The sequence below is a fragment of the Actinia tenebrosa genome, unplaced genomic scaffold, assembly GCF_029948245.1.
Source record: "Actinia tenebrosa isolate PJP-AT-01 unplaced genomic scaffold, QUT_ActTen_1.0 PGA_scaffold17__23_contigs__length_9995812, whole genome shotgun sequence".
NCBI classification, from domain to species: Eukaryota; Metazoa; Cnidaria; class Anthozoa; order Actiniaria; family Actiniidae; genus Actinia; species Actinia tenebrosa.
In genome coordinates this window covers 5639064-5660858 of record NW_028292577.1, presented here as the reverse complement: position 1 = coordinate 5660858, position 21795 = coordinate 5639064, and the positions used below count along the sequence as shown (strand labels likewise).

The 21795-nt window shown below is 37.2% G+C and overlaps 4 protein-coding genes across 6 annotated transcripts in view; 2 read left to right on the top strand and 2 right to left on the bottom strand.

Moving 5' to 3' along the window:
- LOC148910346 (uncharacterized) overlaps window positions 1-5419 on the bottom strand; it is a 28033-nt gene extending 22614 nt beyond the window's left edge. Inside the window, exons 1-2 of the mRNA XM_089031619.1 lie at window positions 5278-5419; window positions 4594-4710 (exon numbers count right to left, since the gene is read on the bottom strand). The gene's annotated coding sequence lies outside the window, so the exon portion shown is untranslated. The remainder of the gene's footprint in view (window positions 1-4593; window positions 4711-5277) is intronic.
- Window positions 5420-5433: 14 nt separating this feature from the next.
- Window positions 5434-12921, top strand: LOC116305681 (uncharacterized). The gene is made up of 15 exons (XM_089031616.1): window positions 5434-6254; window positions 6353-6455; window positions 6525-6745; window positions 6863-6912; window positions 7122-7203; window positions 7590-7760; window positions 8005-8057; window positions 8342-8453; window positions 9090-9270; window positions 9777-9866; window positions 10027-10098; window positions 10249-10309; window positions 10524-10592; window positions 11202-11389; window positions 11586-12921. The coding sequence occupies exons 1-15, from the start codon at window positions 5808-5810 to the stop codon at window positions 11774-11776; spliced, it is 2091 nt and encodes a 696-aa protein (XP_088887742.1). The 5' UTR covers window positions 5434-5807; the 3' UTR covers window positions 11777-12921.
- Window positions 12922-15255: 2334 nt separating this feature from the next.
- LOC116308323 (uncharacterized) lies at window positions 15256-17488 on the top strand. Of its 2 annotated transcripts, XM_089032069.1 has the most exons (4): window positions 15256-15529; window positions 15596-15655; window positions 15934-16067; window positions 16726-17488. In XM_089032069.1, exons 1-4 carry the CDS (start codon window positions 15332-15334, stop codon window positions 16865-16867), a joined length of 534 nt encoding a protein of 177 aa, XP_088888195.1. In that variant the 5' UTR covers window positions 15256-15331; the 3' UTR covers window positions 16868-17488. The 2 variants fall into 2 exon arrangements, with proteins under 2 accessions (XP_088888195.1, XP_088888194.1); XM_089032068.1 differs by having other exon boundaries at window positions 15257-15655.
- On the bottom strand, window positions 16288-20631 carry LOC148910345 (uncharacterized). 2 transcript variants are annotated; one of them, XM_089032066.1, is made up of 4 exons: window positions 20456-20631; window positions 20009-20150; window positions 19555-19614; window positions 16288-19175 (listed from the first exon to the last, which is right to left on the bottom strand). In XM_089032066.1, exons 1-4 carry the CDS (start codon window positions 20582-20584, stop codon window positions 18415-18417), a joined length of 1092 nt encoding a protein of 363 aa, XP_088888192.1. In that variant the 5' UTR covers window positions 20585-20631; the 3' UTR covers window positions 16288-18414. The 2 variants fall into 2 exon arrangements, with proteins under 2 accessions (XP_088888192.1, XP_088888193.1); XM_089032067.1 differs by lacking the exon at window positions 19555-19614.
- Between the last annotated feature and the right edge of the window lie 1164 nt (window positions 20632-21795).

Sequence of the window (21795 nt, the reverse complement as noted above, 5' to 3'; positions counted from 1 at the left end):
AGAAACCCTTCAGGAAAGAGTCGCGGAATTACAGGCGCAAAAGGACAACCTGGAAAAGGAGCTGGGGCTTACTACCAAGGAAAAGGTAAAAAGAGCTCTGGTGAAGTATGGTATTCCGCTGGCATTTGCGGTTGCTATTTCGAGCGTAGTAGGAGTCATCCTATCCGCGCTTAAGGCTACGGGCGCGGGCGTAAAGAAATTAGGCAATGGGCTGACGGACTTGGGAAAAAAGATGGCAGCCGGTCTTCCTGGGCTGCTGGGTTCAGTTGTTTCCTTGGCACTTAGGGCCGGCGGTGAACTGTTGAAGTTTGTAGGGAATAACATCTGGATCTTGGTCGTCGCTATTGGGGTGGTCCTCCTGAAGAAGATGAAGGCTTGATCTTATCCTTCTCATCGGACGGTGTCCTGCTTTGAGGATAATGAAAGACGGTATTAGCACCGCCCTGGTAATTTGGAACCAACGGCAACACACTCATGGTAGAAATGGGCTTATGACTCCAGGCTGCATTAGCGGGCCTGCGACCTATGCGATTTATCCCAAACTTGCCGTCATCAGAAGTGACTTGCAACTTAGCATATTTACAATTGGCTAGCATATGAAAAGTTACTGGCGTTAGGTCTTCAGAGGACCTAGTGTAGGGCTCCATCGAAAAATGGGTAACTTTCCTGGTGTTCGTTGAAGTTCGATAAGGAAGCAGGGGCTTATTATTCTCATCGATAAGCCTAAACCCCACATTCGCATGCGTATTTGCATTAATGCTAATAGTGCAAATGACCAATGCAGTGCCCCCAACCTCAACCCACAGTCCAACGTCATGCCAAGCGCCGTTGTCATATCCCTCTTCATCTAAGCGGTGGGTATAACGCGTTTCCCTCACGTATGGATTCATATATTACAGGGAACAAGTTCCCTTCTAGAGGCTCATTACCGTCAAAGTGCTGATGGTCATGTGGTTATAGACAGTATTCCTTTGATTTTCTATGCTATTTATGCAAACACTCCCGGTGTCATCTACTCTTATCTGCAGCTTTACCTTCCCGTGGCAATCAGCAACCATGTGGAAAGTCCAAACGGAAAGATTCTCAGAGCTATTCGTTGGCGGCTCTACTGAGAAATGCGTGGGCTCTCTGTTGTTCGTCTTCACGCGCATGGGCTGTAATACTCCATTGTCGTCACAGAAACGAAATCCTACATTCGCACTGCTAACGGCCCCCAAAGAAATGCTGCATAATATCAACTTCTTTCCGGAGTAGTTCAAATTAACTGACATGCCCGTGACATCAACCCAAGATGCCTGGTTGTATTTTTTCTCGCCTGTGTAAGTCGTATAAACGCAATCTACTCCAGCTACGTAGGGGTTGTTCATCGCCATATATAATAGCTCAGACCAATGCTTGCGGTTGCTAGGCCGGCTTTTAATAAGTTATGGTCATATTCCTCGGGTATCGTAGGTAGGACCTTCTTTGATGGTTTCTTTGGTTCGGGTTTTTCTGCGTGTTCCTTTTTTGGTTTCTCTACGAAGTGAGGAATGCCCTTGGTCATGTCAGAGTTCACATCATTCACCCCAAACTTCATATCCTTAGTAGCTCGCTGCAGCTTGTTGTTATAACCCACAACGGAATTAGTGTTAATAACCAAATTACTTGGCATTAACCAACAACCAGGACTCAAAGCGTAATCTAGCCGCACTTTAGACTGCTGCACTGCAAGTTGATATCTCTGCACCGACTTAGAAATCTCATTCTCGATAACAGCGCTTTCAAAGAGGACAAGGAATACTTGTTGCGTTTCCTGTGACGCACCACTGGCATCTACGATGGGGCTGCGAGTGCTAACCTGGGCTCCTAGAATGCAGTAAACAAAGGCTTCGATGCTTCGATTAATCCTTGCTAAATTCTTCAGTCCAATGCCCTTTGCGGCAAAGAAAGGCGCCCAAGGATATTTCTCTTTGCTTTCTATGAAGTAAATTAGATTACCCTTTGTTCCGCTGCCTCCTAAGTCCGAGAATTCGTAGGAACTGGGATACCCCATGCCCGGCCTTTCTATGCTGGCTCCAACATACGAAGCATAGGTGTAAGTCTCTCCTAAACCATGGGCGGTACCCTCTTTGTTACGAAAATCGGGGTTGGTAAGCTTAAACTCATTCCTTAATCGCTCCCATGCAACTTTGTCATACTTGTTATCCTTCGGGTTAAAGATAGTGTCACTAGGAAGCGGCGCTCCTAACTCAAACAATATTCTACGAATAGTAAAAGCAATATGAAATCGCAGGAAAGGAATATGGAACATGTCCGCGGCTATACCGCATCCTTTAGTAGCAGCCCAGACAGCAAAGTTTAACTGCTGCGGCCAATACCGCATGTTGGGGCCTGATAACCATTCTCTGGATTCTTTCCCTGAGGTATGTTTCATGGCAGTTTCTCTAAAGATGTCTCTGACTTTTATTTTGAAAGTCGTAGAACCCACGGGGATTTCTAAGGAGGTAACCATCTTAGCAAAGTTATTTGCGCCGCCTTTGTTGTTGTAAAATGGGTAATTCTGGGTTGACGGTAATAAATTCTCTGGAAAGTTAGGCTGCCTTTCTTTATGCTCGGGTTTTGGGTTCTTTGACTCCAAATCCTCATTGCTGTACATCCTGGAGCCGTTATAGTAAATCCCATCGGGTCTTCTTTCGAACTTACTAGGGTCTGCATGCGGAAACATCTTCCTAAATGCTCTCCAGTTGGCATAATCCCGGTTGTCGTGATGTGGCTGCTCCTCAATATCATTCCCAAAAGCGTCGTACATTAGTATATATAATGGATGTTATACCATCAGCACCTCAGTTGTACCCAGATGTTCCCAATTATCACGCTACCACTAAGGATACAGGTCCTAACGAATTAAACGCTGAAAACTTTAGGCTCAACAAAGCGAACTTAATCCTGGCTTACTTGGAAGGGCAGACAAAACACTACGAAAAAGTCCGAAAAAAGTACGTCAGAGCCCGGAGTACGCTACATAAGATTGCGATAACTTCAGGATCCATATCTGTTGTGTTAACGGAATCTGGCGTTGCTACTTCGCTTACTGGGCCGGGAATAATTGTTGGAGTTCCTTTGGCCGGCGTTGGGGCAACCTGTGGTATTATTTCTGCTGTTGCTACGGGTATTATGAAAAAGCTATCCACGAAAATATCCAAGCATGACATGACAATAGCTCTGTCTAGGGCTAAAGTAAATACTATTACCGACCTTGTCTCAAAGGCTTTGCGTGACAGAAAGATAGACGACGTAGAATTCTCGCTTATTCTGGCCGAAGAAGACAAATACGAGAAATTAAAGTCGGACATAAGGAATAAAAAAACAGTCGTAAAAGATCTTTCCGAGAAATCTCGCAAAAAGATCTACCAGGAGGCAAAAGAAGAGCTTCAAAGAAAGCTTGCTCAGTAAACATCTGCTTCGAAAAGAGCGTGACGGGATTCTATTTACATATCGAACGTCAGTCTAGAAATTACGCGTAATATAAATTCAGTGAATTATTACGCGTAATATAAATTCAGTGAATTATTACGCGTAATATGAATTATTTGCATAACCTTATTTGGCAAATTATTACGCGTAATATAAATTCATCGTATGAATTACGCGTAATATGTTATTGTCGCCTCGGAATCCATCCTAACAGGGGGTGGTTGGGGTCTATTTTGTAAAATATGTCGTAAATTACGTCAGGGTAATAAGGAATATCCTTATCCAGCCGACAAAACATCCACTCGGCTTTTGTTATATCAGAAACCTCGGGAATAGACTTACCGGTAATTTCAGACAAAAGATAAGGAATAGCTTTGTAATATTTCCCTAGCTTTAATTTTTTCAACGTTTTCCGTAGACTTTGTGGGGTTGGCTCTTCTAAATGGTCTATGATTTTCTTCTTTACTTCGTTGTCTAAATATACCGGTCGATAACCTTGGATATGACTCATCCAGTCCCTAAAGTATTTTATTCTTTTGTATGGGGTCTTCGTACGACCTCCATTGGCGTAATATTGCTCTTTGGTAGCATTTGGTACGGCATTACGAATATTCTTACCACACTCGTAACACTGTGCTGACGTGTCGTCTTCTATTTGCATTTTTTTACCACAACAAATATACTTATTTGGCTTAGTAGGTACAAACTTGGGTTTCAAGCACTTTACACAGAAATCATAAACAAACTCTTTACAATCTTCGCACTCCATATATAGACTAACATATTTTACATAAACACGGGATGCGGGTAATCGCGGTACGAATCGAGGGGGGTACTTTAGACGGGTAATCCTCCGGTGGTCGTTGCGCTGGAACCCCCATCCCCTATACTACTCATAGGATAGTACGCGCGCGCTGATTGGGCGGAAACTGTGCCTTATTAGTGAACAGAGCACAGTGCTGACGCCATCCGCGCGCGCGAAGAATTTATAGCTCTATAATAAGAAGAATAAAACAGCTTTTTCGAAATCGCGTAATATTAAAAAAAAGTTTTGATTTTTGCCAGCCCATATAGACATAAATAATTAATTGTCCCTGGTCCTTAAATCAATTCAAAATAAGGTAATCACACTAAACTTACTATCCTGCTTCCACCGTCGTCGGAGATTGTCTTCTTCCTCGAAATTCGGCAATTTGCTAATTATTGTAGAACGCAGTCGTCCAATATCAGTTTATTACAGAAAATAAAGAAACAAACCTGAAATATCAACATTTGGCATTAACTAAAGGTCTAATTACAAGGTAATATATTTCTGTGGTACAATACATTTCCCTACAGTCTGGACGACTAATAGATTCCTTACAATGCTAGTCGTTACATAATGTAAGTGAAGTACTGCGGATATATGCAAGACCACATTTTACCAACAGCCGTCACCAAGATACTTGAAGACATTCATCAACCATACCAGACTAATAAAGTTGACAGTGTTCATGTAAATGAGCTCGAGGGGCAGCATAGCCGCTCAAAATAACCCTTCAAAGTATCCTGGCAACCCACAACGAAAACGTGCTTTCGACCATAGTTAAAGAGATGGATGGTTAGTAATTAATAGAATAAAGAAAGATCGATTCAGTTTTTTTCCAAAGTTGGTCACCAACTTGGCAATTTCCGTACCGAGTTCGGAGCCTATCGTTTAAAGTAATATAAGACCGAGTGTAAAGTGCTCTATGATATACATAGAATGCTTGTTTTGTGGATCTTCGTCCATCATTTCCGGCTTTAAACTTGAAAATAACTTTGCATTTCTTAACTTAGACTTACCTATGTTACCAGATGGGTAATCTGGATGGAATAATGCCGAATTTGAGCGAGAAATTCGAGGAAAACTCGAGAGTACAACAACTTTTGATAATCTTCGACGACGCTACAAGGAAACTGTGGGCGATCAGACGTTGGCGTCGCGTCTGAATAGATGTGGCACACCTTGATCACGTGATAACACACCTGCTCTCTTTAACTCGTGGATACGCGAACACAGGCAGCCCAAGCACTGCAATACAGTGCTTATAACAGCTTTGAATGTGAGCGATTAACGGTCAAAATTCGAATCTTTTAAATTGCAGTTTCACCCTATTCACACGATCTAAATGGCTAATACCCGGCTAAACTAAATTTAGATCAATGGGTCGAAGCCGTCTTAAATGATCATCTAAGTCATCTGAGCAACTAATTACATATTCATATACAATTCGACCAATCAAATCTTTTCACTGGTGAATCTTGGTATATCTAAGGACGCCATTTAGATTTAACAACAATAACACAGTAATCTATGAAGATTTAAGCTTAAAATGCGTCGATTAAAACCCGTTTCATTGAAAGTCAAGAATGTTGGGCGCGATGGAAAAAAGACAACAGTATTTATTCCACTGACAGTTGATCCTGGAAAGCCGGAGTCTCAAAAGGACAATCGAAATCGAGAAAGCAGCGAGGATACAGCAGAACAAAGCCAAAACATCCCTCTCGACGATCTTTATAACCAGGCATCTGAATTTAAAACACAACATCAAAAACGTATTTTGAGCATTTCTGATAACTGGGATAAAGTACGAGAGAATTTATTAAGTTCTTATATAAAAGAACAGCAACTGCCAGAAAATGTGCGGTGCTTAAACTGCGTGGATGCTATCGCTACGACACGATGTGAATACTGTGGCCCTCACCAGTTCTTTTTTGCGAGATGTGCAAAATCACTACACAGCAACAGAAACAAATTTCACGTACTTGAGCAATGGAAGGCATGTCCTTAAATTAAATTTGTGATAGATTCCATTGAGAATTCATTTAGTTAGTTGAACGATATTATAATTAGCCACTTTCTTTTTGTTCTTGACAGGAGGGAGTATTTGTTCCGCTATATCCGGATGAATCAGTTGTTGGTTATGGCCATACCTGCGATACAATGACGACTAAGCTGTTTAGACTCTTGGATGCCTCAGGTAATCTATAAAATATATTTATTTATTATTGGGACACCTTTTAATTTCTGTAAATACTATGCATTTCAGGAAATCATCACCTAAAGTATGTTGAAGTTTGTGACTGTGAGCCACAAGCAGTATCACTGTTGAAATGTCGGTTTTGGCCAGGATCACCAGCCAATCCCACAACAGGATTTAGCTTCAAACTAATGGAACTTGCTGAGAAGGTCTTCCTTCATTGTCAAGTGTCCCTATTAAACTTCTCAGAAGTCATTTCAGAACTGAATCCTCAACTGCAACCAACACATGTAGGTTTTATATGGTACCACCCTTTGTGTCAAAGTATGTTATAAAATCTTGGGTCAATAACTTTGGTGATAGTTTATTTTGTTTTTTAATTATGGTTTAACTTATATGTATTTTAGGTGAATTCCATTTATAATATACTGAATTCAGATTGCTTTGAAGAATTCAGGTATTTGTATATAAACTGTTTAGAATAATCAAACTTGCCATGCAAAATATTGCCTCCCATTAATACGTATGTCCAAAAAGTAAAGGCTTGAAATGAAAGTTCTACTCTACATTAAACTGATATTTTCTTTCAATTAACATTCACTTGTTGACTTGCTGAACTATTTTATCGAAGTAACAATATTAAACTGGTTTTTTGTCCACATGTAGGCACTTCATGTATGAATACAGGCATTTGACAAAGTATGTTAAAGACCTCTACAATGGCGCATTGTGTCCTTTATGTCCAACGGTACAACTATTTTCGTATTATAACTATCATAAATATCATGATTCTATTAGTTGGAATTAAGTGCATACCTATATGTCTTATTCAAGATAGCATTATGGCAGAATAGCCTTTTTCAAAGTGAGTGGGGAGGGGCATATGCATTGCAGCTGTACGGAGGGAGCATTGCGTGACGACCGACACTAAAAACGGATGCGAGGGAGACTGATAGCCACGTGGCCAGGGCCATAATAAGCCTAGCAATGAACTAACCAATGAAAGAACTTCCACCAGCCACCCATATTTACCATCCCTTGGCAAGCACTTGCATGCACAATTTTTCTATTTCTTCAAATGAATATATACTGTTAGATTCCTTTTTTTTTTACTCTTCTTCGTTTTTTCAACAGGATGGGGGTGTTCTCATTGAAAGCATGGATGGGTGTTTTGGACTTTGCAGGAAAAAGGAGAAGGGACATCATTTAGGAACACCAAAACATGGAACACTACTATTTGCAGATCAGGATGATGTTGATAACTTTGTCAACAGCTATGGTAAAGCTGGGGCAGACATGGAACAGGTAAAAACCTCTCCGATCTACTTCAGATTATTCATGCATGGCAATGTATTTTTTTGTTGTAGCCCACTAAGCCAGACAAATTTTCCACTCTTTCTGTTACATTCAGAGAAAAAATTACATCTCTTTGCTGTTAAAATTGACATGTTTAATGACTTTTTATTATGCACACTCCAACGTCACTCCATTGTCACTCCATTGAAAGGGCATTTATATATGACTGTTTTTTATTCCTTATTTTTTACAGAACTGCAGACACGATTTTCCTAAAGGATTTCATAACATAAAGCATGGTGAAAGGTAAGAAGCTGTAACTTAATAATTAATATCAAGGATTAGGCCGTTCATTTTTTCACAGATGTAAAATAACGGAATACCAAATTATCATAAATATGTGGCATTGCCAAGCAATGTATGATTCTTCATGTCAATGAATTCTCTATAGTCTGTCGGTAAATAATTATTTTTTGAGTATGAAAGGAAATGTATTCCATCAGAAGCTGCAGGTTCTATGCCTTCATGCATACTGTATGTGAAACAGTTTTTGTTGTACTAAATGTGTTAAATTCCTTTTCTCTGCACAGAATATCATACTCTGTTTATGAGCTAAAACAACTTAGAAGTTTTAATGAGAATGCTAAAAGTAGAGTTATCATCATGTATTACGTTGCTTGTCTTTTGTCACAGCATTTAAAGGTTAGTAATATCATAGACTCAGATATAGATGATGAAATTAAGCATTTTATATTATGTAATATAAACTTTTAGAGTGTTTTAGGGTGACTATAATGCCAATCTTATTTGCAGGCTTATATTCCAGAAATTTCAGAAATTACATCTACCCTTCCCCATATGGTATTTTGAAGTCAGAAGTGGCAGACGAATATTGATGTAGTATAGCATGCAACTCTGACGTAGGATGTGTTGTGTTAAATCATCCCTTCAGTCAACATTTCCAAACACTAAAAGTGTGAAATACTTTGTGCTATTTTGCACATAAAATGTAACAAACACTAAATAAATCTTATAGTGTTTACAAGTATGGTTTGTTTGTACTCTAGCTATCTTGTTTTAATTTATAAATTTCTGCATAATTTATAGTGCTCCTCTCAGGAAAGCCTCATAGAAGGTGTTGATGTGGCCATACCCATATTTCACTGCTATGGACACAAGGCTTCATGCCAGGGAGAAGAAAAACAGTTATTTTTGTATTGGTCTTATGACTGATGCCATTTTGTATCTTAATTTCTATATTTTACCAATTGTATAATAGCTATCCTTCTTGTGTCTCAAATGCTTACTAATTTTCTCAATTTTGCTGCATGTTTAAAGATCCAGTATAGTCCGAGAAGGATTGAAGGTATTGGTTTAACAGATGGTGAAGGAGTAGAACGGTTATGGTCTTTTTTGAGAAGGTTCTCGTGTATTACTAAAGAAATGAGTGCCCACAAAAGAACCGATGTCCTGACTGATGGATTACTTCACTATGGTCATCATTTGTACTTCAAATTTGGTATGTAAAAATTATAATAAGTTACATTTCCCTGATGCCTATATACTGTAACAGTGACATAATATCGCCAAACAAGCTGTCAGAATGGCAGCGTTCGTGTTGCTTATGACTACATGTGCATAACATAACATGCTTTTGATGAGTACATTTTATGCTTAAATACTGTACTTTGATAATTTTTTTGAATCAAAGGATGATACTATGTACTAGTTATCTATAGAGTGTGTGCACTCATATGACTCGAAATACCTTAAGATATGAATAAATTATAACTACATTGTACAATGAAACAGCCACCATAACGAGAGAAGCTAAAAGGTGGTTATAACATAACATGTTACAGTATTTGAGGTCTTTTTAGCTTCCAGGGTAAACTCTTTCTTTTTCTTAAATTACTATACCCACTTCCATTTTCCAAGAAATATAATTAAGATGCAGAAAAAAGCGATCAGCTATGATAAAGCTGTGATTTGCAAAATAAATTAATTCATGTTATTTTTTATAAGGTGTTAGTCTTAAAGCAAAATATTTGAGAGCAGAAACTCTTCTCAAGGATGTCACTTCAAAGCTTAAAGCAGTTACCGATAAACTCCCAGGTATTAATTTATCACTATCTGTTCTTAAATGTATAACTTATTATCACGGAAATACTTTAATTTAAATGCTATGCTATTACACACAATCGCACTCCACACATGCTTTGAGATAATTTCTTCAACTCTTCTTAAATCTATTTTTTATTCTTGTAATACCTAGTTGAATGTGATACTGTCAAGATACAAGAGTGGAAAGATGAAGAAGTAGATGCTTTAAAGCCAAAAGAACAAGGTATTTTGAATCATATTTACATGAAATTTCTGTTTTCACAGCAATGATGCATATATGTATATAGCTGTTATTAGAAATGAAACACTTGCTGAAAATAGCTGTCTTTTATTTGTATTCATTTATTTTCATATGTGTAATTTATGTTTAAAGGTTTGATACTGCAGTGGGATGAAACTTACGTAAGCCTCCTTCTTTCAGCTAAAAAGCTCAGGTATGTAAGTGTGGATACATAGCATTCATGTATACCAAGCAATATAATAGTATAGTACTTTTAGGAGGATTTCTGATTTTGCTCATTCCATCTTAATTGTTAGTCTGTGTAGTGTCAGGCCATCCACCTCTCCCCTAGTACAGAATTCCTAATAAAGAATTATAAGTGATAAACCAAATATATTTCCTAAACAGCTCTATTTCTTAATTTGCAGAAATGAATTAAGTTGTGTGCAGGAGGAAGACCAAGAGAAAGTCAGAGATGTAGAAAAGAAAATTAAACGGTAAGTAAGATATTTTCAGTCATGTAGCTTTGTCAATGATTAAACTATGTATAATGTATGAACATTTTAAAGATTTTGTTGCCAAGATTCTATTAATTGTAATGCCAAAATATGAAGATATTACTTTTACTGTCTTAATTGATACGCACTGATTGACAAAACATACAAGACATAAAAATTGGGCAACAGAGGCTAATTTCCACCATCACGTGATCAGGTAGCCATTACAGGAAGCAAAACAATAGAGTCTTTTTCCCCTGGGAAACTGAATCCTTTCTCATGTAAATCCGACACATTAAACCAGATTCACTTGTTCCTGCCTCCTGTCATGTCTGCCATCATGTGATTGTGAAGGTATGATGGTAAAGTCTCTATAGACTGTCATCAATCAAAGAATGTAAAGATATCGACCAATTTCTGTGTCAGCAGCTTCTTTCCTGTCTTGGTCAGCCCGTAGCAATGAAAACTGGTAAATCTATGTTCCTGTAGAAACCACTGGTTCTGAGGTCCTGCAGAAGAGATAGAGAGAGTGGGGTGTTGGGAGGGGTTTTCCCATGAAGCTGAAACAAGCAATTAAGTATTTACTTACCATTCATTTTTGTGATACAGAAACGAGAAGGCTATAAAAGCCATGGAGAAAAAAAATAATGTAAGAGAAAGATGGTCTGATGTATCCCATGTTTTCATTACTGTCAAGTCGCGACTGAATGATAAAAGAAAAAGCGAACTGTTGCTGAAGTTGCACTGCATGGCATCGGAGAGGTGTTTTTTGGTAGAACTAAAGCGAAAGTATGCAGGTATTGTACCAAAATTCACATGAATAATTAATGTATGTATTTAATTAGCTTCAGGTCCCCACTCTAATTCTAAAAGGCAGAGAAATCCAAAAACATTTTAATGTCAGGGAATTATCAGGGAATACATTTGGTTAAGGAAATTATAAAAATCTCTTGTACTGCATTTTTTGCTGATTGTTGTCATTTTACCTTATAGATGGTCAAGCAATCGCTATAAAGCTTTCGAAACAGATTGACAAAGTTGTAAAATCAATCAACAAGACTTTGTCGGAAGTTAATGGGTTACTGCCTGTTGATAAGCAGATCCTGTATGAAGAGGCTAAGGATCCAAAAAGTAGCCTTTACTCTACGATGATGATGGAGACACTACTGTACCAGCCTCTCTAAGGAGACAAATTATTGATTTGTCCTGCCTGAGCAAGAGGTGTGAAGAGGAGATCAACATGTTGAAGGAGGAAATGAGGCGACTTGTTTCCTTTATCCATGAGCAAATCAGGCTAATAGACGAATATGTGGATACCCTTCAGCCTGATGTCCCTCTTAATGCAGGATTGACAGCATGCTTGAAGAAAAAAAGGATGGTTTACTCTAACCAAGTTTGCTTTTTGGGACGGTTATGGAGTGGTATCTGGGATACCACAGTTCAGGTGCCACCAGTGAAAACGTATTCTAACCTCAGTGGCATAGATCACACTTTAGCTGAACAGAACTCAGTGGAGCTAAATGACTTGATGTTAATGCGGGAAGATGAAGAGGATGAAAGTTTTGTTTTGGAGCTGTCATCAGATAGTGATTTATCTGATGATGAGTAATGAACAATAATAATAATAGCTATAGAGCGTTTTCACATGACGTCACAGCCGCCATATTGGTGTACCTTTGACAATAACTTTGTCATTAGTTTCTTTTGTTAGGTACACCAATATGGCTGCCATCTCTATTGTCATACATGACGTCACAGCCGCCATATTGGTGTACCTCTGACAATAACTTTGTCATTAGTTTCTTTTGTTAGGTACACCAATATAGCTGCTATCAATATGGTGACTTAACTCTCTAGGGACGGAGTAAAAACGCTATTAGCTTTACAGTTCAAACCATAATAGATGAGGCGGTAAGCCGTGTGGGATGGGCTCGGAAATTTTATAAGAACATGCGTAATGGGTAAATCATGAGCCTTGTATGAAACGACTGAATAAGAGTGCTAATCGGCCTTTCGCAACTTCAAGTCGCGTAAAACATGAGCCCGCTCAACTAGAAACCGTGGACAGTACCATGAACCGTAGCTCAAAATATAGTTAATGGAACGGAATGGTTGGGAAACGTATTGTTCTAGGTTTTTGATTGACTGTATCCATTGTTATATAACGTTGACCGTGCACATAGAAGGAAAAATGTTTCTGTAATTTGTTTACAGTATTAGAGAATATAGAATTCTTTCCCTAAGAAATCGTTCTAAAATAGTTATTTGTTAATTAATCGTATACGACATTATTAATTATGTATCGAAAATAAAATTGCCCTTTTCCATGCTTTCTTACTTATCATACAGTAGCTTAGCTGTATCTGCGATAAAGGGAGTAACTAATGAAATATAAGTCATTTCTTGGTGCAGATAGTTATAGATAAGTCATAGCATTTCTTATCTCAATCATAAACACAAGCGCAAAGAACTGAAAAAAAGTGTTCATACTTGTAATTGCGCTTATGCACTCGTGTCACGTGATCGTGTTCATGTAATAAAGAAAGCCACCATTTCTCTCGGAATATATAAAATAAAGGTTTGTTAACAATTTTTAATAATAAAAAATAGCTTATCTAAGACAATTATTTACGCAGTTACTAGAACCATACTGGTGGTTTTCCGATTCAGATGAATAAACCCCGTTACAACACAAAACCGTGGAATCAGGGCAGGACCCCACGCCCCTTCCCCTTCTTACGGGTCTGAATAGAACGGAATATGGAAAGCTCTATCTTTCCGTTGGGTATATGATGGGTTACCATGAAAATGTATTCAATGGATAAACTGAATCTTGTATATCATGTCGCAATCTACGTACGTAATACCTGGCTGCAAACGTCAGTCTGTACATTATGCGCCTATCTACTGCCTGCTGATGGAACACGTCGGGACGCACCTTACAGTTCTACCATCGTTTGGACACACAATTTTACACACCAGGGTCCGGTTGTACGAAGCCTGGATAGCGCTATCCGACCGATAAATCTTATCCAGTCGATAAATTTATTGGAAAACAGCATAGACTTACCTATTATTGGATAAGGATTTATCCGCCGGACAGCGCTATCCAGGCTTCAGTGTACAACCAGGGCCAGTAGATCTCGGTAAATAAAGAAATATACATCTATATTTCAATTTCCTGTTTTGTATATTATACCAAGATGCACAAGTCGCTATAACGTAACTGTATCAACCTTCTTGCGGCCATAACGAAATTAGCACATTATAACGAAATTGTCACACGTGTCGAAATTACCGCGAAAAAATCAAAAGAAATGTTTTAATGCCCTAAATAATGGATTTCTTTGCAGATCTAATACATAGGCATTTAGTACTACTAATTGGAACAGTCTAGTTGAATAATTCGGTATGCGAGGGAACGTTATCATGCGAGCTGAATAGTTGAATTTATTCAACTTATACATATATGGGTCAGTATCATATCACTTCACTATGTGGCAGAGCAGCCTCATCGCGTACATACACCGCCGTTGTAATTTTGCAGTTTTCTGGTTTAGATTATTAAATATACTTCATAAAATTGTCGTTTATGGACAACAGTAATGTTTAATGTGTTCTTATAGCCCTAGATATTGAGCAAAGTGTGTTTAAAATACTTTAACTTTTCTACGGATGAGTCGCGATTAGCACATGATTTCGTTATCGCAACTCGTTACCTTTTTGATTGGATGAACATACCGACACTGGTTAATACGGACATGCAGTTGTTAAACATTAAGGTGGCAGATAAATATATGTACTTGCTTAAAAAATATGTCAACTCTTATTATATAGGATCATGGTTCTGTGTAACGAGACCTATAACGAAAACATAACGAAATTAGCACCACGGCCAACTAAACTGAAAACTGATGTTCGTAGCCGTAGGTCGGCGAGCTACTTGAATGAGTTTAAATTTGGCTCTTTGATAGAGCTTAAATATGTTCAAAATGTACACAACGTACTTTGTTGGAGGAGGGGGGGGAGTTATGGATTGCTGGTGCGGCGCAGCGTTTTTTTATGGGGGGGGGGGGGGGGTGGGGGGGGGGGGGGGAGTGGGCTTACATTTGTAGGTCTATTAATATATATCTACCAAAACCACCTATCTTTTTGAAAAACCGGGGGGGGGGGGGGGGGGGGGCTCCAGCCCCGGACCCCCAGCCCCAGCCCCACCCCAGCCCCCCCTTAATTCCCTATCGTCTTCTCCGCCCCTGGCTTGTGTTATTGTCTTATCATTTTTTAATAAAGTCAAAAGCCAATACAAGTTGCATGTCGTATGTCGTATGATTGGTTCTTCAATGTTCAATGTGAAATGTAATTTTTGTCCTGTGAAATCTGATGTTATTAATTCTAGGTTGATAGTAAACATAAGACGAAAGAATAACTATACAACAAATAAAACACATGTGTTGGATTCCATGCTTAACCCCATATACTGTACCCCCATAAAGTTACCTTTTACACTCTACCGGTTAAACATGTAAAAAGTATCCTATCCTTTACTCCTCTATATATATCCGATACTGCAAGCGGAACCCCATTTCCTCACTAGTAAATGAAACCATGCCAGTGACTGGGTATGGACACTAATGCATTGCGGCCTTTAAAATACTTGTATTTTTTTAAATTGTCAGTGATATTCAGCCACAACGAAATCATTTTAATTAACTTTCTTATATCGCTTTTATAGATAAGAAATGTATTTCCATTATGAATCTGGATACGATGCTATTGACCTTGTCGGTCAACTTCGCCAAGAAAAAAAAGCGGCAAAGGAGATTGGTTTGTCGTATAGGAGCAATTTTCTTAGTCTCATGGAAAATCTAGTGTGCCATTTCCACGGAATCAGAGAAGTGGGCTCAATACCTGCACCTCGAGCTCGAATGTCATCGGAGGTAATAAAAATGAAAATGTCCAATGAGTCTCATAAGATTATGGACTATTTAAATGATCCTGCACAGAAGGCTGAGACGAAGAATGGAGAAGAAATACATCGAAAGGTTTATAAATATCCATGCAGTGTAAGTATAAAGCTAATAAGAGTTTAAGATTACTTTATATACAACAATTATAAAGTAATACTGTAATTTAAAGCTCTTATGATTATTAATGCTTATATAAGTCTATATCAGTTTGGCGATAAATAGTCATTTCTTTAAATTATAATTATAGCAGATCCATCTTAATAGGTGTTAACTGGGGAATAGGTCAGAAATATACAGCTGTCATTCTCGTGCCTTCACATTTTAGGGGTCTTAAACGTTTTTGACCTTGGATTATTTATTCACTTTATTTCTAGATTTGCAAAAAGGAATATAATAATATTTCAAACCACATGAGGCATGCACATAAACTCAGTAAAAGTCAAATAGAGGAACTTAAGAAAGAAAAGAATCAGAAAAGGGCACAAGGCAATCAGGAAAAGGAAAAGAGGTAAGTCCTTTATAATATAAGCTTAAGCATCACAAAAAGTTAAAACTTTATGAAACCAAAATATATGAATAAGTGAAGAGATAAATTACAGATTGAATGACATCACTTGCATCAATTTTTTAGTTCCTTAACCATGCGCTTTGAGTCTGAAATCTCTACATTCATGCATCATACTCTTCTACAATTGATATAAAACTTAAATATAGAAGAAAGATAAAAATGAATTAAAACATTGTTTTCAATTACTCAACAAATGATGAGTGATGTGACATGACTTTGTATTTCATTACCTATACTTCCTATGTGCAACTCTATTTCCAACCCGTTCACAATCACATTTTGATATTTGTAAGTAAAGACTATCTAAAAATAACCCCCAATATGACACCTCACAGTAATTTATCTCCTGGGGGAACATTTGGGGACACCAAGAAACATTTGAAATTTCAAAGAGAAGCTGTTTAAAGGTCATTAATATACATGTAGCTATTCTATTTGCTAGTTGTATAGAGTTGTACTATCTGATTTTTTTTTCAGGATTTTCTAGGTTTTTTTTCTGTCTATGGTTTATGTCTCTGTTACATGATCATTTGTGCAATGTAATAATTTAAGGATAGCATTCATGACATTGATTGCATTTTTTGTATATCTTTTGCAGCAGTAAAAAGAGGTCTATGATATGTTGCCCACTGAAGGGATGTACATGGGTTGGACGACGTTATGATTACCACTTGCCAAAAGTCCATGCAATTAAGAAGGGTTCTAAAAAGTACCTATCACTGATTAACAAAAAATCTTGAATTAGAGTATATTACAATTTATTATATAGATATCGATGAAATACCAGGTTTTCTCTAGTGTCGAAAACTTGATATCTCATGTAATATCCTCTATATAATTATTAAAATTGAAAATATAGTTAAATTTATTGAAAAAATTTTTGTTTATACATCGATAAGGTTATTGAAGGTTTTGTTACATGCTGCATTCCTGGCCCAAAATGTACTATGCATGGGTGTTGTGAATACAATCAGCAAAAGGTCATAACCATAACATTTTCCTAATTAATTTTGCCAGTATATTTCCTTCTTTGCTGGCACAATTTACCTATAAATACCAGACATTTCCAGCTTACTAAGCAACATGCAACACCATTTTCACCAACAGCAATGTTCCCTTTTGGACACTTTCTTAAAGATAATTCTTAATTGATGGAAAAACTTGGCGGTAAAGGATTCAACCACATTGGTAAAAAATAAGTTGGGTGGCCACAGTTAGCTGAGTTACACTGCAAAGTGTATGCAGTTTTGAGGGCCAACCTGAGGAAAAATTACACAACACAAGCATCTAATTTTTAAATTAAAATGTTAGGCCAATCAATTCATTCCAAATAAATAAAAAAAATCATTCTTAGAGTGCTACTTATAACTTGTAGATAATCATTTTGAATATTACAAAAAAGTGTCTTGTAAAAACAATCCAATTTCAGATAAAATGGGGTGCTTACCATTTCAACCAATACATCTGGTTGAAATCTATTTACTGATTGTAAGAAAAGAGGAGGAACCTTTGACTTTCGAAAAATGGTACAGGCATTTACCAGAAGAACTGGGGGGAAATGGGAAAAGTGGACTACCTTAATCAGGAGACTGCTTTTTCAGGAACTTTCTGATTGGAATGGTGCACCAATTGTTTTCCAACCAAAATTTCCGTTTTTTCCAGGTAAATGGTAAGCACCCCTGTGTTTGAATATTACACCTCAAGATAATTAACAATGCAATCATTGCTGCATCAAGAAAGCATAGCCTTATTAAATAATAAGGAAAAGCAACTGTAATTTTGTTATTGTTAAAAACCACTGTTACAAGTGGCTCAACCATACCATACCGTAACACATAAGAGTAACTAAGGTGTATTTGTGTAGATCAAATTTGTACGATCTCAGGTGCAATTTGAACAATAGGAACAAGTGGGAATCCAATTTGAGAACTTTCAAAACGTCAAAGGTATCTATAAATTCTAAATTGTAAGAGAAGATTTGTTGTTTATAATAAATTGGAACAATACAGAGTACAATAAATGATTTAAGTGTACTCCTCATGTCCAATCAGAATGGAGTAATGAAGATTGAGTGTAATATAAAGAACAGCTTAATTATTTTGCTGGTGATCAGATGCAGTTAAATGATACTTAAAACAATTCCCTTGACTCAAGCACACAAGGTATAATGGGATGCTAAAATGATTGATAATGATCAAAAAACAGCTAGATTCGGTTCAATTTTGCAAAATGCCTTAGTACCTCATTATGTTTTTGTTGTGTTTTCTGGTATTAAAAAAGTATTGATTTATGCTTGCTTTAATGCAGCAATAATTGCATTGTTGAATATCTCGGGAACATTAAAATACTGGTTATCAGCAATTTCCATCTTGTGTAAAAAATACAATGGCCCAAGTGCTCCATTCCTAATTAAATTGGCAATGATAAGAGAGTCCTGGTGATTGTGAAGGAGCTTGTACTGAGATTTGTCTTGAATATCAAGCCAGTAGCCTTTCAGCTTATGATTATTAGAAGCTTTCACTAGTTTAGATGGATTCTGCACAGTGTAAAAGAGCCAAAAATACTTATCCTCTGACTCAGTACAAACTGGTAAAATGATCCCTTGAGTTTCAGAGGAGTGCTGAATATTGGCACCAACAGCAAGCCAGGCATCATCATCAAAGAAATTGGAGCATTCACTCAGCAGAAGTCTTTCATCTTGGTCAAGAAATAATTCTGCTACTTCTACTTCCTCTTCTGATATTTTGCTGGACATTCTCACCACTCTATCAGCACTTTGTCTCTCTACCACCTTGGATAGGAGGGCAACCATTGCTGACGTATCATGATGAGTTGCAGTTGAATTAACAGTCCTGCTATTACTTCTTTCAGGATTGTCCTTTGCTTGAATCACAAACTTTATTTTTTCTTTGTTTTCCATTATAGCTTTCAACTGATTCGTGCCATAATGGAAAGGCCTTTTAAATTGGAGGCCATCTGGTAAGTTTTCGACAGTAAATCCCCCATGCAGATATGGAACTCTGCTGCCTGGCTTCTGTATTGCTTCACCTGTAAAGGAAAATAATGAGATTACTCCAAGGGCATGATGATCCCTACACACACCCGTTTGTCCCTATTCACAATTCATGATATGAGATATGCTTTGCTTGTCACGCACAAAGGTTTCAGTATGAGGCTACGTGCTAAATTAAATTAATCCTTACCACCTGTCACGAATAACTGAGCATTTCCCATGTAGCCTCATACTGAAACCTTTGTGCGCGATAAGGGAAGCATATCTCGGAAGTGGGCTATTAAGCCAATGTTTTGTTTTCAACTTTCGCATATTGATAGTAAGGTTTCACCCCATTCTTCAATACAGTATCTTAAGGAAATTGTAATATGATTAAACAGTAATACCATGAATTATCAATACTTTTTCACTTACTGTATTTAGAATTAAACAGCTCGTGAACATTTTTGTATGTGTATCTCTCATCACTACATACTAAAGGACAAATGAAATGTATTAAATAAGTATAGGTTTACTATACCTAGATAGATATATAACACAGGATTGTGTGGTCTATGACTAAAACAAACATCCTTAATGGAAACCATGTAACTATCAAAATGTATAGGAAAACATATGTATTTCAAACACTTTTGGATATCCAATGATGTTATTGACCGAGCTTTAAATGACCAAGCTATAAATTTTGGAAATAAACTGTTGGTAAACTTTAATATATACCTACACAGCTCTTGCTACATTGTTTTTATGGTTACTATGACAACTAATGAATAAGGGTGTGATGTTTTTGAGGAAGTACCCAAATTGAGGGTAATTTTGTTAAGATTTGAAGGAAGTATGGATACAGTCGTTTTAAAATTATACCTACCAAAGTGATCTCTGAATTTGATGTTAATCTCAGGATTTAGGGACAGAAAAGACAATCCTGCACTTGATCCAAAGTTGTAAACCTGGCCAGAAGTGTCTTTAAAAACAATGGAAGACTCACATCCCATGTCTTCGAGAAACATCTGAAATATTACACACAAAAAAGTGTTTCTACAGTATGCTGAGGTTACCAAAAAAAGGACTTGGGCAGCTGAAGAATTTTGATTGTAAATGATTGTAATGCAATCTTGAATGTTACTTCATCCAAAAGACTAAAATAAGAAATCTACTTCTATTTATATTCAGCCAAACATCTGTACATGTAAGTTATTAATTTTTCTGACGTTCATGTAACTTTGATTATCAGTCAAGAGGTGACTTATAATATTGTTTACAGGACTTTGTGGTCTGAAATTCATTATGTAATTTCTGAAACCTTATTACATACCTCTCTGAGGAGATTTTTTCTGTGAACAGATATTAGCTTTGATTTTTGAGCCTCATTTAGCTCTGAAACATCTGGAGACTTTAAACTGTCTGCATTGAGTTTATATTTCTCTTTCTCTGCAGAAGTCATTTCCTTCCACTTTTTGGATGCTTCTTTATTCTTTTCAGGCAAAGACATTTTCCCGCATTCATCTAAAGAAAAGTTAATAATATTTATAATTAATTAAGGTTTATATGTATTATTGAAATACACACCTGGAATGTTTAGCTATACTACTTATCTTACTATTATTTACTTGCATCTTCTCTTTAAAACTAGCTAAATTCAATATTGCTTGCAGCATTGTAGTCAGTACAGATTAGTAGATTTGTACTAAAACTATTAGATCTCAACAAAAATACACTCACATGGTCTACATGTGTGATACAAAAGCCCATTCAGCCATTGGCCTCAGGTGCTATTGACTACTACACCATGCATGTGGACTTTCGGTATAATTGTCAATTATTCACCTTGAAACAATAGGACAATATGGCAATATGTGGGCAATAAAATTGGCAATCGTTTTGTGCAGATAAAACCCAATTATTTCTTTTGTCTAGCTTTTAAATTCCTGGGCATAGTTAATAGAAGGGAATGGTTAGGAAACCCTTTTGTTATAGGTCTTTGTTCACTTTTTTTTCAAGCGTGACTGTGCACAATCCTTTGTTTTACCACTGTTTTACTATGCATTGTTGGCAATGATGGCTGAGACCAAAATCCTTCTTTTGGCTGCTAGTTCAAAATGCATGTTAAGAATCATGCATGCACTTTTTCATGCTTCTTGTTTTCAATAACATGACACACTACTGCTTGTCACAAATGTTTCATTGATATTATTCACAAGTATCATAGGCTAGTAAGCTGTTGAGTACTGACCTGACTTGAAATATTCTGCACAAAACATGTTATAGGAATGTGAGCCACGTGATCCAGTGGGTATCTTGATTGGCTTTGGAGCTGGCTGGCTCCCAGTACTAATCTTTTCCTTTTGTCTGGCATTTCCAATCCCCTTCTACAAGTCTGATATATTTAAATTCATTAAAAACTACTCAGATTGCATATATACCTTTCCCCTCCCCCTCCTCCCACCATTTTCTCCAGGTAATAGGTTAAATTAAAAGAAATTTCTTCTTTTACATGCTCGTATTGAGAAATTCCTCCCTCGCATTTAGCTGTCTTGTTATTTTTAAGAAAAGAGGTTTTTCGTTTTATTGGCTTTCGACTGCTTCAGTACGTGCCAGATGATCGTTGAAGATCGTTGAAGATTCCAAACTCGACAACTTTTTTTACTCTTTGCC

Excerpts from the sequence above, each read along its gene's own strand:
- LOC116305681 (XM_089031616.1), top strand. The coding sequence starts at position 5,808 with ATGCGTCGATTAAAACCCGTTTCATTGAAAGTCAAGAATGTTGGGCGC. Across the intron at positions 6,746-6,862 it reads CTCAACTGCAACCAACACAT|GTGAATTCCATTTATAATAT; the intron begins GTAGGTTTTATA and ends TATGTATTTTAG. Across the intron at positions 11,390-11,585 it reads ACTAAAGCGAAAGTATGCAG|ATGGTCAAGCAATCGCTATA; the intron begins GTATTGTACCAA and ends TTTACCTTATAG.
- LOC116308323 (XM_089032068.1), top strand. The coding sequence starts at position 15,332 with ATGTATTTCCATTATGAATCTGGATACGATGCTATTGACCTTGTCGGT. Across the intron at positions 15,656-15,933 it reads TTTATAAATATCCATGCAGT|ATTTGCAAAAAGGAATATAA; the intron begins GTAAGTATAAAG and ends CTTTATTTCTAG. Across the intron at positions 16,068-16,725 it reads AATCAGGAAAAGGAAAAGAG|CAGTAAAAAGAGGTCTATGA; the intron begins GTAAGTCCTTTA and ends TATCTTTTGCAG.
- LOC148910345 (XM_089032066.1), bottom strand. The coding sequence starts at position 20,584 with ATGACTTCTGCAGAGAAAGAGAAATATAAACTCAATGCAGACAGTTTA. Across the intron at positions 20,151-20,455 it reads GAAAAAATCTCCTCAGAGAG|ATGTTTCTCGAAGACATGGG; the intron begins GTATGTAATAAG and ends GTAATATTTCAG. Across the intron at positions 19,176-19,554 it reads GCTGTTTAATTCTAAATACA|GTGAAGCAATACAGAAGCCA; the intron begins GTAAGTGAAAAA and ends TTTCCTTTACAG.